General features: G+C 41.5%; 1 protein-coding gene and 1 long non-coding RNA gene across 2 annotated transcripts in view; one reads left to right on the forward strand and one right to left on the reverse strand.

The window, feature by feature from the left end:
• Positions 1–1,815: 1,815 nt before the first annotated feature.
• On the reverse strand, positions 1,816–9,590 carry LOC128416109 (uncharacterized). Its single transcript, XR_008331130.1, has 3 exons — positions 9,227–9,590; positions 4,950–5,036; positions 1,816–2,125 (listed from the first exon to the last, which is right to left on the reverse strand). It is a non-coding gene; the product is annotated as an uncharacterized LOC128416109 (long non-coding RNA).
• Positions 9,591–10,129: 539 nt separating this feature from the next.
• The window catches only part of TMCC2 (transmembrane and coiled-coil domain family 2), an 87,062-nt gene continuing 80,222 nt past the window's right edge, over positions 10,130–16,969 (forward strand). Inside the window, exons 1-2 of the mRNA XM_053393297.1 lie at positions 10,130–10,475; positions 10,858–11,079. Of these exons, the coding sequence (XP_053249272.1) occupies positions 10,891–11,079 (189 nt within the window). The 5' untranslated portion in view covers positions 10,130–10,475; positions 10,858–10,890. The remainder of the gene's footprint in view (positions 10,476–10,857; positions 11,080–16,969) is intronic.

Genomic DNA, 16,969 nt, shown 5'->3' on the forward strand with positions numbered 1-16,969 from the left:
GTCAAGGAGATGAGTAACTATATAACCTTTAGGAGACATCTGAAGACAGCTCTGTATAGGCAAGCTTTTTAAGGTTTAATGTTTTGCTATGTTGTTACACACCACCCCAATATCCAAGTGGTAAGAGACTCCAGGGTTTCTTCCAACACTTGGGGCTCATTCACACTTACCTTTGGCCCCATATTTCTAGGCACAGGTCCACATTTTCCCAATGTCTGAGCACTTCCCATCCCCGCCACTGTACCCAGGAAAACCAGCTCTTTAACACTAAATTGAAACAAAGTGCAATTCGGGTTTTCCATGGATAGCTGTTTGTTCTGATTCAGCAGTAAAGAGTGGGTTTTCGTAGGGAGGAAAGTCAGGGCAAAAAACAAACACAACAGTCAGACAGGGAGCTTTAAAGTACAGAGCTGAACCTAGAAAAGTAGAGCAAAGATAAGTGTGGGCTGATTTCCTTGGAATGAAGGACAGCAGAGACTGGTGGTTTTATTTACACATATATACAACTTGACCATGCGATGGAAGGGCTCACAGCCTTAACAACATAAAAGATATTTTGAAGTTTTGAATCCAGCACAGCCAAAATACATCTGTCTGCATCTCCTGGCATTCAGCCTTTGAGCTCTTGCTCTTTTGCACACACCTACGTAGCAGCTAGGTGAGAGGTTGGGGAAGGCCTACCCATCTGTTTTGTGGCACAGAGCAACTTCTTTGGTTAGGTTAAATTGTGGTACTTAACTGGCCAGCCAACGCCATTACCTTGACAAAGGAACTGGCTTGGAAAGCTTTTCCTTATCCAGTCAATCCTCACAGATACAGGATCGTCAGTTCTGGAAGAGGACCCAGGGTTCCATCCAAACTGACCCCTGCCCAAACTCATAACAATACTAACCTTCATTTAATGTGGAGAGTTATTTTTCTGTTTGCCTGGGGATCTGTGTAATGTGGTGGGCTTGAATGTTCTATTCTATCTCCAAAGTTCTTACAGCAAAATACTTCTTACATTTTAAAGCTTATAATTAGGGATCAACCGGAAAAGAGTTTTCTGTAACAAACTGAGCCTGACCAATTACAGGGAATTCTTACCTGTAGTCCTTAAATAATTTCATTGCTATACTTGATAATTCATACTATTAATTATCTGAAACATTTTGGAAAGCTACTTAAAATAAGGTTACCAGACGTCCCCGTTTCCTGGGGACAGTCCCCGGATTTACAGATCAGTCCCCATACAAAATCCATTGAACTTGAAAAGTGTCCCTGGATTCATTGAAAAAAATCTGGTAACCTTAACTTAAAAGCTATTATAAAAAGTTTACTATAGTAATGAATAGCTCTCAGAATGATTTCTTACTTCCTGCATTTAGACCTGGATAAAATCCAAAAAGCACTTCAAGTATGAGAAAAGGAAAATGCAAACAACATCTCAAAATATAAAACTGAATGTCTGGAGAGTCCTGCAATGTAAATAGATACTCTAGTTATAAGTAATTGATTCATGGCAAATCACAACATAATTCTCAAAATTCATAGACTAATAAGGAAACCATCTCCTTTGTTTAATTAGAGCAATTGCTTTCAGCAGTCCTAGATGACAGATGCAGACAAATTCCATACAATTCTCCCCTTTATTTTTGTGGAAAAAATGCTACAGAGGATCCCATATTTTTCAACTCTTTTATTTTTTGAAGTCGACATGTATGTCACTTTATATGAAGTTGTTCTGATTTGCAAAACAACTTTGAAACAGAAATGTAGTACAGCAAACAGCTGTATTTCTTACCATGTTACAAAAAAAATAAAAGCAAATATTTTTATATGCATGTGACAGATTATCGGGTAAAATTAATCCTTTTTGGATTCTTGTTCTCTGGACAAATTGATTTATACTGGATGTAAAAATGAAAATCAATTGTAACTGGAATTTTGTAATCTGGAAACATCTCCCCCCCCCTTTTTTTTTTTTACTGGTATGCCTTTATTGGTTAATTGTATTTCAGTTAATGGCCAAACAAATAAACTTTGATTGATTGATGAGACAGATTTAACCTCCAAATGATTTAAGTTCTTTGATTCTCCCTTCAAAGGTTGAAGTAGCTAGGAACATGATGCTTCTTGTAAATTGCTATTTAAAGAAAAATGAAGAAAAATCCACATATTAGTTAAACCAGATCCTTTCCAGTGGCGTAGCGTGGGGGGTGCAAGGGGGGCCGGCCGCAACATCTGGGGGTTAGGGTTAGGGGGTGCAAATCCACGGGTTAGGGGGCGCAAATCCACGGGTTAGGGGGCGCAAATTACTTGCCTTGCCCCGGGTGCTGACAACCCACGCTACGCCACTGATCCTTTCTCATCCTTGCTGACCAAATGCATGCTTATTTGGAAGTTAGCTGGGTTCATATTTCAACAACTGTCTAGAAAAATGGAACAAACTGCAAGATGGAACTTGAAAAATCCTAACTGCCTTCACTATTAACACATGATGCACATACAGCACTAAGAGGCTTCCCCACTCTCACATTTTTGATGAAAATCACAACACAATATAGGAGGGAAGGTAGATGCAAAGGAAAATATCACATAAGAAGAGCTTTGCTGGATTGGACCGAAGGCTTATCTGTATAATCCAGCATCCTGAGTGCAGAAGCATTCTTCCTACTTGGGATTCCCAGCGATGATTATTCAGATTTCTCCTGATTTGTAGGAGAAATATGGATGTCAAGGGAAGAACAGGCTTTGCATAGCAAGGATTGTGAGATGGTACAAAACAATAAGACACATTATTCATTACATTTATCTCACCTCTGATCCTAGTGCTCAAATTCAGATTATTATAAACTGAACCTCATATTTCTCTGTGTTTTTATTTAAAAAAGCAGCAATAGTAAAACTAATCACAGTCACTGAGACAAGCTTTGTGAAAAAATGCAACATTATTAAACCGAGGGAGTCTATTCGGATCCCCGTGAATATGCATTCTGGATAATTTGGTTTATAAAAGCAATATTATCTGCCTAGACACATACCCATCTTCTGGGTAGAGGATGTGGCTCTTCACATTTCCCATACAATAAAAAATGACCTCCTTTATTCCTGCTCCTTTTTTAATGACCTTCAGTGCCCTTTGGCCATTATGATCTCACATGAGCTGAAAGGATGATTTGTGCAAAAATTACCCACACCATTAAATTGGATTTTTGTGTGACAGCTCAAGTTTTCTTATTTCCTGCAGGGAATTTAGAGGCAACGTCTTATTTCTCCCAGTCATAAGTCATAAGATCATCTCAACTCATTGGCTCAAATGCTGCAACCAATTCACAGAAACAAAGCCCAACCCTATGTATGTTTACTCAGATTTCAGCAGGATCACAGCTTTATGCACCATAATGTACTTCTTGTGCATGATGCACAACTGAATCATTTGAATGTGTAGAGGCATGTTCTCAGAAGTTCTTTTTAAAAAGAACAGAAATTGGACTATTCGTCTATGGATGTGTTTTTCTGCTTGTTGAAGAAATGGTAAGCAGGTTGTGCAGGGAGCTGGTTACTGGATGAATATACAACCCAGCACTGAGCATGTACATCACCAATTTTGCAATTTATCTATATTGCTGTTTGGTGCGACACGGTACCCAATACATAAAAATTAATGGAAGAGAGATCTAGTCACAACTGTGAGCTATGAAATCTCAAAATCACTTTTGTGTTTCAAAGGCAATATACCTCTGAATAGTAGGAGTGGGTGTGTGGAAACCATGGATAAGAGCTGTTGCCCCTGTTCCTTATGTCTGGGCTTCCCAGAAGGATCTGTTGGAAAAAGGATGCTGCACTAGGTCACATCTGGCAGAAATATTATATTCTTATGATGTACTGAATCCTGCTTATTGAAATGATAGCTTCTTGGTATTCATTTTCACCAGGTCACTGTGTGAGCCAGAAGCGGTAAGGCCTCAAGGGGGATCCACTATTACTTTTGTCCTTCTCTTCTGTTGGATTGTAGAGGTTCAAGCCCCCATTTTCTTTCTAAGCAAGAAGATGGAAACTGCCATCTCACTATTGCAGCACACTCAGCTTGCATAGCCAGGATTGGTCCGGGTCCCCGGCTCTTAATCTCCAAATGCTATGTACAGAACAAAGATCCAGTCATTGTCACCTCAGTTATTTCAGGGTTGTCGTCCTGAGACAACAACCACTGACTACACAGGCATGGAATTCATTGAGCCTTTCTTACGTCAATAGATGTCTTTATGGCAGCAGATGCCCTGCCACCCTGCACACACCAGAGATAAACCAGAGATTGCTTAGGTGTTTACTAAATCCTGGAGGAAAGTGAGATAAGCTATTGGACAATGATCTTGCCAGAGGTTGTGGACTTTCTTTCAGCTTGTTCTAGTTTTCTGATTCACTCTGTAAACATGTTTAGAACCACTAGGGGTGATGTGAGTTCAGGGGTTAGTAGCCCAGAATATGGGACGCTGGTGGCGCTGTGGTCTAAACAACTGAGCATCCTGAGCTTGCCGATCGGAAGGTCGGTGGTTCGAATCCCCACAACAGGGTGAGCTCCCGTTGCTCAGTCCCAGCTCCTGCCAACCTAGCAGTTCAAAAGCATGCCAAAAAGTGCAAATAGGTAAATAGGTACCGTTCCAGCAGGAAGGTAAACTGCGTTTCTGTGCGCTGCTCTGGTTTCGGTGTTCCGTTGTGCCAGAAGCGGCTTAGTCATGCTGGCAACATGACCCAGAAAAATTGTCTGCGGACAAACGCCAGCTCCCTCGACCTGTAAAGCGAGATGAGCACCGCAACCCCAGAGTCGTCTGCGACTGGACTTAACTGTCAGGGGTCCTTTACCTTTACAGTACCTTTAGCCCAGGATTACTGGATGTGTTGGTGACTGGTTGGAAACCCAGGATAATTGATCTTATGTTGCTTTTGCTACCTTCTTCATATGCTCTCACCTGTAGCTGTAGTTTCTATCAGCCTTTCAGCCATTGCTCATTGCCAGCCCATCCCCCTCATCAGGCTTCTTGTGCCCCTGGGAATCCCTGTGGCAAGATGTTGAAAAATGAACAACAACAAAAAAGACCTGCATATTAGTGCATGCTCATTATGAGAGTATGGTCCATTTAAGCATTCGTTCAGCATGGTGATAGCTCTCAGAGGCAAAGGAAGTAGAACTTCTTCCAGCAGATGACAATAAGGCTGTGGGCACGCTATATCTTTAAACCACATTCTTTCTCTCAAAGCATGCTGGGCACTGTAATTTGTTAAGAGTGGCTGGGAATTGTAACTCTGTGGGACGTAAACTACACTGTCCAGAATTTTTTGAGGGGAAGAATATGTTTTGAATGTGCTTTGAATGTATAGTTTGTACACAGCCTTTAAGAAATATCAGTATTTTGTTTCCTTTGCGTTCCCATTTAAGTTACTTGGTATAAATACTCTCAGTAAGAGGCACTTATTGTTCAATGCTTTTTATCATATTGTTTGTGAAGCCTCTACATTATAATCTAAAAGCACATTTTTTTTCTCTGAGACCTAAAGAGCTGACAATGGGTAAAATTTTGCCTCAGTCTCGAAAGCTATCATATGAAGGTACTGAATAAAAGCATTTAAAGCGAAACACAAGTTAAGAACACTTGGGCCCATTGATTTAAGATTTAAATCCAAAACACATTTAGTAGTAATTCCTATTGAACTCAGAGGGACTTATCTCCAAGTAAGTATGCTTAAGATTTCACTGTATACCAGTAAGTGCTTAACTCTCTGTTGAATTGAGAGCTCTTGTTTGGACCTCAGAGTGTTTCACCCAAGGGCATGCATGGTTTGGAGCTGTTTAGCTAAGATTCCTTAGGTACCGTGTCCTCTTGAAAACAGACATGCTTGCAATCCCTAGACTCTCTTGGTGGCAGATGTGTCTCATTTGCCCATCTGTTCCTCCTGTTAAATTTATGGCATGTAGGAAAGGAATCCAACTGGATATTGTTTGCATACCCACAGGGTTTCCCAAACTTGGGTCTCCAACTGTTGTTGGACTACAACTCCCATCATCCTTAGCTAACCAGACCAATGGTCAGGGATGATGGGAATTGTAGCCCCCAAACAGCTGGAGACACAAGTTTAGGAAACCCTGCTACAGTATAGGGAACGAATTTGGCAGTTCCCAAATGATTACATAATATAAACTTAAGAAACACTATCTGTGTGACTTTTCTTTCTCCTTCCCTGAATCTTTACATGTATGGAGATTGAAAGAAAATCGGTATGCCGGAATAGAAGAGGGATCTAAATGGGTTTTACCTACTGGGACAGCTGCATGATCTGAGAGAGAATGTTCTGTTGAGTGATATTGCCCTCAGATGTATTTGGTCATAGGGCTGGGAGAGGGTAAAATCACATTCTATAACACCCTACCTCTTCCCCATAGCTGATCATTTAGACTAATAACAACTAGTTAATCCTCAGTGGGGCACCTTAGATCAGTTTTATGGGATATGAAAATAGTTTATCACTGGCAAACATGGATGTAGGTGAGGTATAGCACTCCAGAAAAACAAAACAAAACAGGAGGCCAGGTATTATCGACACTTGCCTGTACAATTGCCCTAGATTTTTCCTGTATAACAAAATCAATGCTAAGGAGCCCCAAGCAGGAGCCTTTTGTATTAAATTTAATGAAGTGAATGTCCCCAAGGCCCTTTCATAGGAGGTTATCTCTGTCAACCTGGTAAAGTACCCTGCTGTCTCAATGCCTTAAATTTAAAAGTGAATTATGCAGCAGGCACATAAAGGCTTCAGCCTTCATGCAGACTAATGAATATGCTTATAAAGCTATATTAGAGCTATGCATGTAAAAATAACTCTTTACAGAAATAGTCAAGCCAATGAGACCACCTACTAGAACACATCTGTTCTGTGCTGACATAACTTGCACTACTCAGAAACAGGAAATGCTTTAAAATAAGATGAGAGGAGCTTATGTATCCATCACGGTTCATTTTCATCAGAGCTCTTTCCTTCGGATGAAACAGGTCATTCTGTGGTCTGTTGAAGCAGTTTTCTCAGTGAATCAATCAATTTATGTGAAAGCACTGAAACCTCATATTATGGCCACAGGATGATATGAAGCCCTTAATTAGTTTCCCCCCGATCAAATTGCTGCCAAAAGCACTTGGACTTCCACTTCAGGGGGGAAATAAGTAAGATAAGCTGAGAATTTCCCAGCTGATATGACTGACGCTCCTGCTGAAGCCCTGGCTGACTGCTGGAACATTTGGATGGCTCAGGCCATTGATATGATCGCTGCTAAGCACCTCTCCTGCTTCATGGAGCCCACTTGGCTCCCTGATATACTCCAGTGCTTAGACAAGGACACAACCTAGAAGATGGCTTAAATGTGAGTGAAGGAAAACTCTAGTCGAGTGCAACAAAACGCTGGTGAGGGCTCATCATTGGGCCTACGTAGTGGCTGTGAAGGCACCAAAGAATATATTCTCCATTGCATTGTCATTGTGCCAACTGAGTTGTAAAATGTTTTACTCTGTCTCTGCTGCTTTTATGTCATTTTTACTGATATATTTTTAATTATTTTATTTTAATATATTGCATTTTGCACACTGCCTAGGCAATTATATTGATGGGCAGCCAAATACAATCTAATAATGATGATAATAAAAATACATCTTTTAATTGCAAAATGTTTTGCTACCCCATCCAGACATTCCTCCCTTTATCTCTTTTGATTCTTTTCTGAAACAGCCTGCTTCTCCTTGGTGTGTGGTGGGACCAGCCCTGATTGAATCACTTTACAGTGATGGCCGTTCACAGACCAATTAAATTTGTTTCAATGACTTTCACGGGACTAAGATGGCTTATATCAAAGCAGTCCGATTTAAATTATTTATGCACTAGGTTTTTATGTGTGGTTGGTTCTGTGGAGCCAATATGGCACAGTACCATTGAAAAATAAATAAAAATAAATACATGCACATATTTACAGAACTAGGATCCCATGGATTTAGCATTTAATGGTTTTCATGGTGAAGATTTGGATCTTCTGAAAATATTAGCAGTCTATCTACCTGTATGGACTACAATAAGGGTGGAAGCCTCACATACGCAGATCAGAGGTAGCCAGACATATGGGCAGAGCCATAGATGTATTGTATTTGATTAGCGAGTGTGACAAGTCCATCCTGCTATTTTTCTTTTCGGTTACAATCCTATAATAAATGTCTATTTTTCCCAACCTTGGATAAGTAAGTTTACACTAACACGTTTGACTTTGCAGTGGTCAAAATGCCACTATACCATATTTGGTCAAAATGACTGTTTTCAGTGTAGCGTTAGTACTGAACTACTACAGTGGTGTGATGACCTGAACAGCTAATTATGCAATCACATACCATGGTGGGTCGCAAGTCTGCAAGGAAATGGCATTTATTGCCAATGCCACATCATAAATGCCCTTCACCCCAGTTCTGCACAGTGGCTCATCACATAATCAAGGCTGTGGTTCTCAAGCCACCTACTCTAAACTTACTTCACTGAATTATATTGCATTTTTCTAGAATGTGTAGTTTAGCACAGCAGCCCGTAGGGCTTAAACAAGATTAAAAAGATAGTGTGGGAGTACTAGACTTGGTCTTCTGTTCTGAACTCATCATCAGCCTCAAACGATAGTCTGAAGTTATTGATTATAGCATGCTACCGTTTTCTGCCTGGACCACAAAGCTTGTGAGCATTTTAAAAGGCAGACCTATAGTTATAGCAATTCACAAATTTAGGGTCAGCAAAGGTTATCATCATTCTTAGGAGCAGAACAAAACTGCCTGGTACCCAAGGATTTTGTTGCCAAAGCAGCAAATGCCTCTGTCATCACTGGATTCAGATGTGGCCTTTGATGTCCTACAAATGTATCACAATATGCAAATAGAGTATCATTGTGTTTCAAATTATATACACCAACAAACACCGATATATGTCAAATAACAAAGAGGCAAATGAAAGGGTAACATAATTCCAAGAGGATGTTACTTACAGACAGAACACTGAGTCACATATTGCTGACAGTGGCCCCCTGCTTTCTTATTTTAGGCCTCCTTTGCATATGACATTTTTCTTTTAGGATTGTATAGGCTGGATCAAAGACAAAGTGGGAGATTGTAGGAAGTACATCATAGAGAGGCTACAATACATCACAGACTGCCCAGCTTTTAAAGAAAGGAATATCCACCCTTGTCCACTAGTGGGAGGAAACCCATGTATGCTGCCTTGAGCTTCTTGTTGGTGGGGGTGAGCACAGGGTACAAATAAGATTTTCCCTTTTTTTCCTTTTGCAAAGGCCAAATATTGTGTGGTTTTGACAAAGTCTGGGGGACGAGTCTCTGTTCTGCACAGATTCTGGTACATCGCAGTCTGACAGAGAAAGAGAGAGATGTCGAAAGCGGCAGTCTCCACACAAAATGAAAGAGTGCGAGTTAGAGGCCTGTGTAAGGCTGAAAAACAAGTTTAGCAAATAGGCTTCCATCCTTTCCTAAAGGAGGAAAAGACGAAGAAGAAAGGGGGAAGAAAGAGAAAATACTTGGAATCTGTGTGTCCTCGGGAATCGAAAACATCGATGATGTCTGCGTATCAGAAAGGCACAGACACAACAACAACGGTAATAATGGCAATTGTAATAATAATAATAATAGTAGGAAGGAAATCAAGTTGATGAAGCTGCAGCGTAGTCCTTGGGTGGAACCTGCTGACGGATTAAATGCAAAACCAGCCCCCGGCCAGGAGCGAGGTGGTGGGAGGAGTTCCCATGGCAATGGGAGAGGTGGCGCTTCTCCTCCTCCTGATGCATCACGGAGACCGTTCGCCACGTTCCCACAAGCAGCGCCAGGCGGGGGTCCTCCGAGGAGTCCCTACGCACGGCGGAAGCGCCTCGCCAATACAGCCACCGGCTCCCCCCCCGCCCGCCCCCCCCAGTCTCCGCAACGCTGCGAGGACGGCGGCTGCCTGCACTGCAAAGCCGCAGCCCTGTGCAGCACCATTCCCCCATCGACAGCTCCCGGGAAGCGGGCGGGGGCCGGCACGGGGGCGAGGCGGGGAAAGCGGAGGGGCACCGGCCAACCAAGCCTGGAAAGTGCCCGGCGGGGTCTGCCTCCTGCCGCTCTCCAGATCGGGCTCGGGCTCTGATTGGCCCGGCCCGGCTGTCAGTCAGACTATCAAGCCGGCTGGCTTAGATGGGTGGGTTAGGCTGAGGGATTTGCTCTTGAGCCTGGGCAGGAGCGGCGTAAAGTGGGTTCTCAGAGTGAGAGAGGGAGAGGGTGGGTCGGCCGGCGGCTGGCTGGCTGGCTGGGGAGATAGCAAGGCAGACAGAGAGCAGCTATCCGGGACATTGAATGAAAGGGAGAAGACATGCACTCATCGGATGGGAATTTGCAGCCCTGCAAGGCGGCGCGGAGAGCCGAGGCGCTCGTTTGCTTTCCTAAACAGTGAGTAGCATTGCCAGGAGAGAGAGAAGGAGGGAGGGGGGTGAGTATCAACCCATGACATCTGCACACGCACCCCATCAAATTCCAGCCACTGCCTTTTGCAGATGTGGCTGCAGCCAAAGTTTTAATTTGGGGGAGGGGGTAGTGGTGCTAGTGGTAATGGTGGTGGTTCCACTCCTGCTTCTACCCAATGCAGTGAGTTTGGATAGAGGCATCTTCTCCCCAGCTCCTCCCTATGGCCTGTCTGGTTCCCTGCATCTCACAGGTGAAATGAACTTCAGTCTTCAGTGGTGATCAAGCCTGTCTGGTCCTCTTCTCTCCTCTCTCTCTCCCCCCTTCCCCATCTCTTTCCCCCTGTTTTTCATCTGTAAATGCTTTCAAGAAGCAGAAGGGCAAGCCCGACCTCTCACCCAGCATGAAGAGGTGCAAATCGGATGAGCTGCAGCAATCAGACGAAGACTCTGCTGGGGCTGAAGATGCCCCTGTCCTGTCCACCATGGATGCCAAGGCTGGGGATTCAGCTGCCGCCCTGTCAGATTTGGCTGCCTCCAATCCAAACCCTCCACCCCATCCTGTTACCCGGAGTAAGCCTCCAGATTTAAAGGTAAGCTTTGGTAGGTCTATCTCCCTTTTGAAAGAAAAAGAAAAGAAGGCATATTTTCATTTGTTTTGTTTTATTGCTGCTTGGAACGCACATTCCAGTTTCCAACTGGCAGACGTTTAAATTATTGACAGCTGCAAAAATATTACAGGTGTCGCATTTATGAGCTGTCTTTTTGAAGGCATGTCAGTCAACCCAATGTTTACCAAATGGTAACACTAGCCAACTTGCCTGGCAAGTTCCTGGTGTGAGAATTCCTTACACTCATATAAATAATATTGGTCCACCTTTAAGTTATCTTTGCCATGTTCCTGTTATACAGATAATTTTTTTGTAATGCATCCCAGCACTGGTGCAGACAGTGTTGATTCAATCAGATTCAATCATTTTTTTGAACATCTGTGTCACACAATCATTTTTATTATAAATGCATTTGGACTCCAGGCCTAGAAAAATGAGTCCTGTCAAATTCAGTTGGACTTACTCTTTGGTTGACATATTGTGCTCTTAATAGTATCTAGCACATTTGATTGTGCTCTAGTTTCAGATTTTGCCCAGTGGCTGTTCCATAAGAACTATGACTTACTGTTATTTGTTCTCTGTGTGTTTCAATTTATGCCCAGTTGTATGCCTTTGGCATAATACCGTGAGGTGTCGTAACAGCCAATAGCATAACAGGGACATTTCACATGTTTATTTCTTTGCCAAAATGGTTCAGGCATGCAGCTTCGTCTCAGGCTTGCTAGAGGCCAAGTGTGAATGTCAGGAAATTGTTCATTCTATTGTAATGGTTGTATCTTGTTCTTTGGTTTCTCTCAAACCTTTAATATTGTATGTGGTCACAGGTAGGATGCTGGATCTTAATGGGCCATTGGGGTGAACCAACGCTTATATGTATCCATTGCACGATACAATTCAAAGCTTCCTTTTCTCTTACAGTGTAGCCATGTAAGTCTTTATGTGGTTGCAAAATGCATCTGAAGAAATCTTTATCAGTGATAAAATAGAACTTTTATACACAGCTATGACACAGACACATTATGCAAAATAGCTCTTCTGAGCAGTACTATGCGTTAAGGCTTGTGTGATGAGTATAATCTGTATGAATGGTTTATTGGCTTGCGGTTCAGGAATTTCCCAGCATTCACAGCTGCCTCCTCGTGTGTGTGCTGTTGAGTCACTTTGCTTCTGTAAAAATAGAGTGATATTTATTAACCTGTTTGGTAAAGCAGTTTTAAGTGTATAGACAAAGAGTGCAAAAGGTTACACTCAAGTGGAAGTTCTAATACTATGTTTTTGTAGACTTCTACATAGTGATTTAGTCACCTTTGGAAAGCGAGACTCCCTTCCAGATGACCAAGCAGGAAAAATACATTTATATAGTGGAAGGAAATTGTTCAATTGTTCCTGTTGCTTTTTGATTTTATCACTATTATGTCACAATGTTAGGCAACCTTCACCAGCCAGGTTACCTGCAAGTATTTTGGACTACCTATGTTGACTGGTGTTTATGAGAGTTGTAGTCCAAAACATCTGGAAGGCATCAGTGAAGGCTTGTAATATCTGTGGACTTTTTTCTAAAATTGCATGGCAGCAAGCTCCTTTTCGCTTGACCTCAACAGGAGATCCTTGCTGCTGTTCTAATAGAAACAATTCTGCAGAGGCAGCTTGGAAGGCAATAGGAAGAATTGCTTATTTATTTAGTGATCAAATGTTTAATAGAAAAAGTAGTCTTCAAGTTGTTCACTTATAACTTTCAAAAATCAACAGAAATGCATATAAATATACAACAATTGAATAGAACTTTTAAGTAGCTGACTAAAACTATATCTCATAGGTAAAACTAAACTGTGCATAAAAAGTAGAAAGTTGCAAAATTAGGTAAAAAAGTCCAGGAAAGTTTGGGTAAACATATTTGTATTTTAAAAACGTTTAAAACTAGTTACTGCTGCCTCTGGAGAAAGTGTGAGTGCGACCACTGAGAAAACCCTCTTCCATGTTGTCACCAGGTGACAATTTGCTGGTTGTAGAACAACCAGCAGGGTTTCCTTGGAGACGCTTAAATTTTGACTTGGTCTGTACCAGGGAAAACAGTTTGCTAAGCCCACTGATCCCAAATCATTTAGGGCTTTAAAATGTCAACAGCAAAATCATGAACCTGGCTTGGTAGCTAATAGCCAGCCAGTGCAGACATTGCATCGCTGTTGTAACATGTGCAGAGGTGAATTCCCCCTTGAGTATTCTAGCAGCCAGATTTTGCACTAGCTGCAGCTTCCAAATTGGATGCAGGGGTAGAACACCTGCTTTGAGTGCAAAAAGCCCCTGGCTCAGTTCCTTGCATCTGCAGTTAAAAGGATCAAGCAGCAGGTAATGGGAAAGGCCTCTCTCCCTGAGACCCTAGAGAGCCAGTGCCAGCCAGAGCTGTGGACGGGAGGGGCAAATAGATTGACCTGTATAATGTCAGCCATGCTTAATATACAACCACACTTACCATAGTTTGTGTCAGTGTAATTCGCCTTGTGTTAGCCTGATCAGTAGAGGCCTCTCTTACTATTCAGGCTGCAGCAACTGAAGCAATTTGGCTACAGTGGGTCTTTGTTGAGTACGCTGAAGCAGGACTTAGTGCCCTGAACATAACCTGTTGAATACACAGTAGTAACCCATTGCAGCAGCCACTAAGGAGATCAGCAAGGAATGTTCATCTCCTCTGATAGGATTAAACACATTTACAGTCAGAAAATGGCCCCTGCTCACTCCCCTGGGATGCTTTTTCTTTGGCTGTACTAAGACCAGAGAGCAAGAGCATCCACAGGTGATGGAATATATAGATTAGAGTGCGCTGCTGTAGAGGAGGCTATTTAGCAAGTTCCACTGCAGACCTTTTATGGCTTCTTGGAATGGGAGAGGCACAAATGGCATTTTAGGGAGTATCAGGAAATTTCAAATAGTGGTGTGCTAGACATAATGTACTAGGAATAGCAGTGGCATCAAAGAAAAACAAAAGGAACAATTTCCTTCCAATTCCAGTATTTAACTGGAACACGGAACAAACTATGACCAGAAGGGAAATGGAATGCTAATTATTTATTATCCCTTTTTCTTGAAAAGAACAAGATAAGAGACCAAAATGGGTGTGTTTTTTCAGAAACCCATTATATGCTAATGCATGAAAAAATGTTCTCCTCCATTGATAACATAATGGTCAGTAATAACAATTAGCACTTAGCAATAATTGCACTTAGTATGTGTGGTGTTTTCCTTTTCCTTTCTTTTTTTTGCCATGCGTTGCAAAAATGAAGAAGCATCTGGGTTCTCCATTTTATAGTATGAAACAATAATGTAGTGAAGCAGGAAACACAGATGGCTGTAACTCATTGTCTTCAGTAGAACTGTGTTAGTTTACACAAGCTAAAAAGTAGAGCTGCATTACCAAAAGTGCAGCCGTTCACAACCCAGGCCCGATTTTTAACATCAGGGTAGCCAATCTATTAATGACTGAATATTGATTATATTTTATTTTGCAATTTTTCATAATTTCATGGTTTGAATGCCTGATGGAACTAAAAAGGGATGCTGTTTGGATTTTTATTGCATTTTTATTTCAAGCAAACATAAAACAATAAGCAATATATTTTACAATACAGAGCAGAGTAAAAAAAGCAAAGAAATATGTAAATATAATTAATAAATAATAAACTTTTATTTGTATCCCGCCCTCCCTGGCTGAGACTGGGGTTATATGTCGTAACCAAATACTTGAATACACTGGAAGAACGGGTTGGTTATATTCTGTTTTATTTGTATAAGAGATAGAACCATACTGTATTGTGAAAAATGCATCATGTGTGCTTTGTCCTCTGGCTACCTTAAATTCATGTTACTCCTCACCCCCCAGTAGGGTTAAGTGTCATACACATACATATACAAAAAAGAAAGATTGCATAAATTAAAAGTTTTCCAATATGTAATACTGGTAGCAGAGGACCTACCAAGAATTGTGTGATGAGTTCCTGATTTGTAATATTTAAAAACATTTTAGAAAGGTAGCTATGGAGATAATGGGACCAGCTGATCAGTAATGAGAACAATTTCAGGAAAACCTGTCATCCCCCAAACTGCCCCCAAATTTGGGGCAGTTCCACCACAGGTGTTGATAGGAGCCTATAATTCCACACCCCTTCTAACATAGAGGGGACAAATCTCGCACACAAAAGAGAACTGTCTTGACATTTTGGAACTCTGTCTTTTGATATCAAGCAAGTACCTTCACTGTATTTTCTTCTGCGCCTGCTGAAAACATTCTTGTTTAGACAACCCTACCCAGATGCTCACAAAGTTGTAATTTTTTTTTGCTTTTATAAATTTTTATTCATATTTGCACATATATCCAGGAAAAACATAAACAAAAAATCCACCACATACCTTATACAAATTATATCCACTTCACAAATCATAAATAAAATACATAACTGAGTTAGTCTCAACTGAGCCTTGTTTTGTTTTATTTTTTTGTATACTTCGTTGAGGTTTTGGTTTACAGTCATGTGGTGTATGAAGTTTATGAAATAAATTAAGTACCAGCTGTGGACCAACTTCAAACACAGCTTCCTAATTTGCACAGATAAGGACTTTAAGGTACCGATAGCTTTGGACTAGTTTTTCCTCCAAATTTCATCATTGGTTACCATATCCTAATTCTGCTCTCACCAAGTTTATTGAGCCAGATTGCACTTAAATGAAGCCAGGGGCATACTTTGGTATTTCAGTTTTCAGTGGCGCCCTGTGTGTGGCCAAAATTCAGTGCTCCCCCCACCCCTTACCTTCTGTTTTGCTCAGTTCACTGTGTCAGAGTTGCAACCCTGTGCAGTGCGCCATAGGCTTGGCAGTGGAACTAGTAGTGCTGCCCTAAAACCTCCTGAGGAAGCTTCAAGCAAGATTTTGTATATAGTTGAAATGAATCCTTGAACCAAACCAAACATAGGCGTTATAAAGCAGCCGGTTGTCACCTGTAGTCTCCTTTCTATAGCTCCGAGAGCAGACAAATACAAAATGCCTTTTTAACGCTTTATTCTCTCCTATGTTAATACAACTCTTATAATCAATACTTCACTAAGTATTAAGCACAGAACTTCTTCCAATAATAATCTAACACCTTGAGCGAATAGTTGGTATACTATCCCAGCACAGCATCAATCCTAGTAACTGGTTGATAAACCAGTTAGTAGGTAGGAATGTTACCAAGGCAGGAGTTACAGTGCTTGGATTAGATGTAGTCCCTTTTTACATGTGTGATATGTGTATCCTAAAGATTTATCACTGGACCTTTGTATGATTTTTCTCAGAATTACTCTCCTGGGCAGATATCATCATCATCATCATCAAATTTGTATATAATTTTGAAGTTTCTGAACTTGAGATATTGGATAACTACTGCCCAGTTGTGAATGTTCCTTTCTTAGGCAGGGTAATAGAGAGGATGGTGAATGGCCAGCTGAATTCATGTCTGTATGAAGCCAATCATCTGGACTCATTTCCATCTAGTTTGAGGCTTGAATTTGATACTGAAACAGCCTTGGTTGGCCTTATTGATTAGCTTTATTGAGAGGCAGGAGGAATGCTACCCTGTTGATTCTCCTAGACCAGCTTGGTGACTTTTAATACCATTCATTATGGTATCCATCTGGAGGGGCTCAGTTGATTGGGACATTGGGCGCGGGGTGGGCAAGTTTTGGTGGTTTGACTCCTACCTTCAAGACTTCAACCAGAGGGTGCATTGTGGGACTTCTGCTCTGTGCCTCTGTGTCCCACAGGGTTCCGTCTAGTTGCCCATGTTATTTATCATTTATTTCAGGGGTTCTCAGACCACAGCCCATAGATCACCAGTGGTCCAAGA

This window comes from Podarcis raffonei, chromosome 6 (assembly GCF_027172205.1).
Source record: "Podarcis raffonei isolate rPodRaf1 chromosome 6, rPodRaf1.pri, whole genome shotgun sequence".
Lineage (NCBI taxonomy): Eukaryota > Metazoa > Chordata > Lepidosauria > Squamata > Lacertidae > Podarcis > Podarcis raffonei.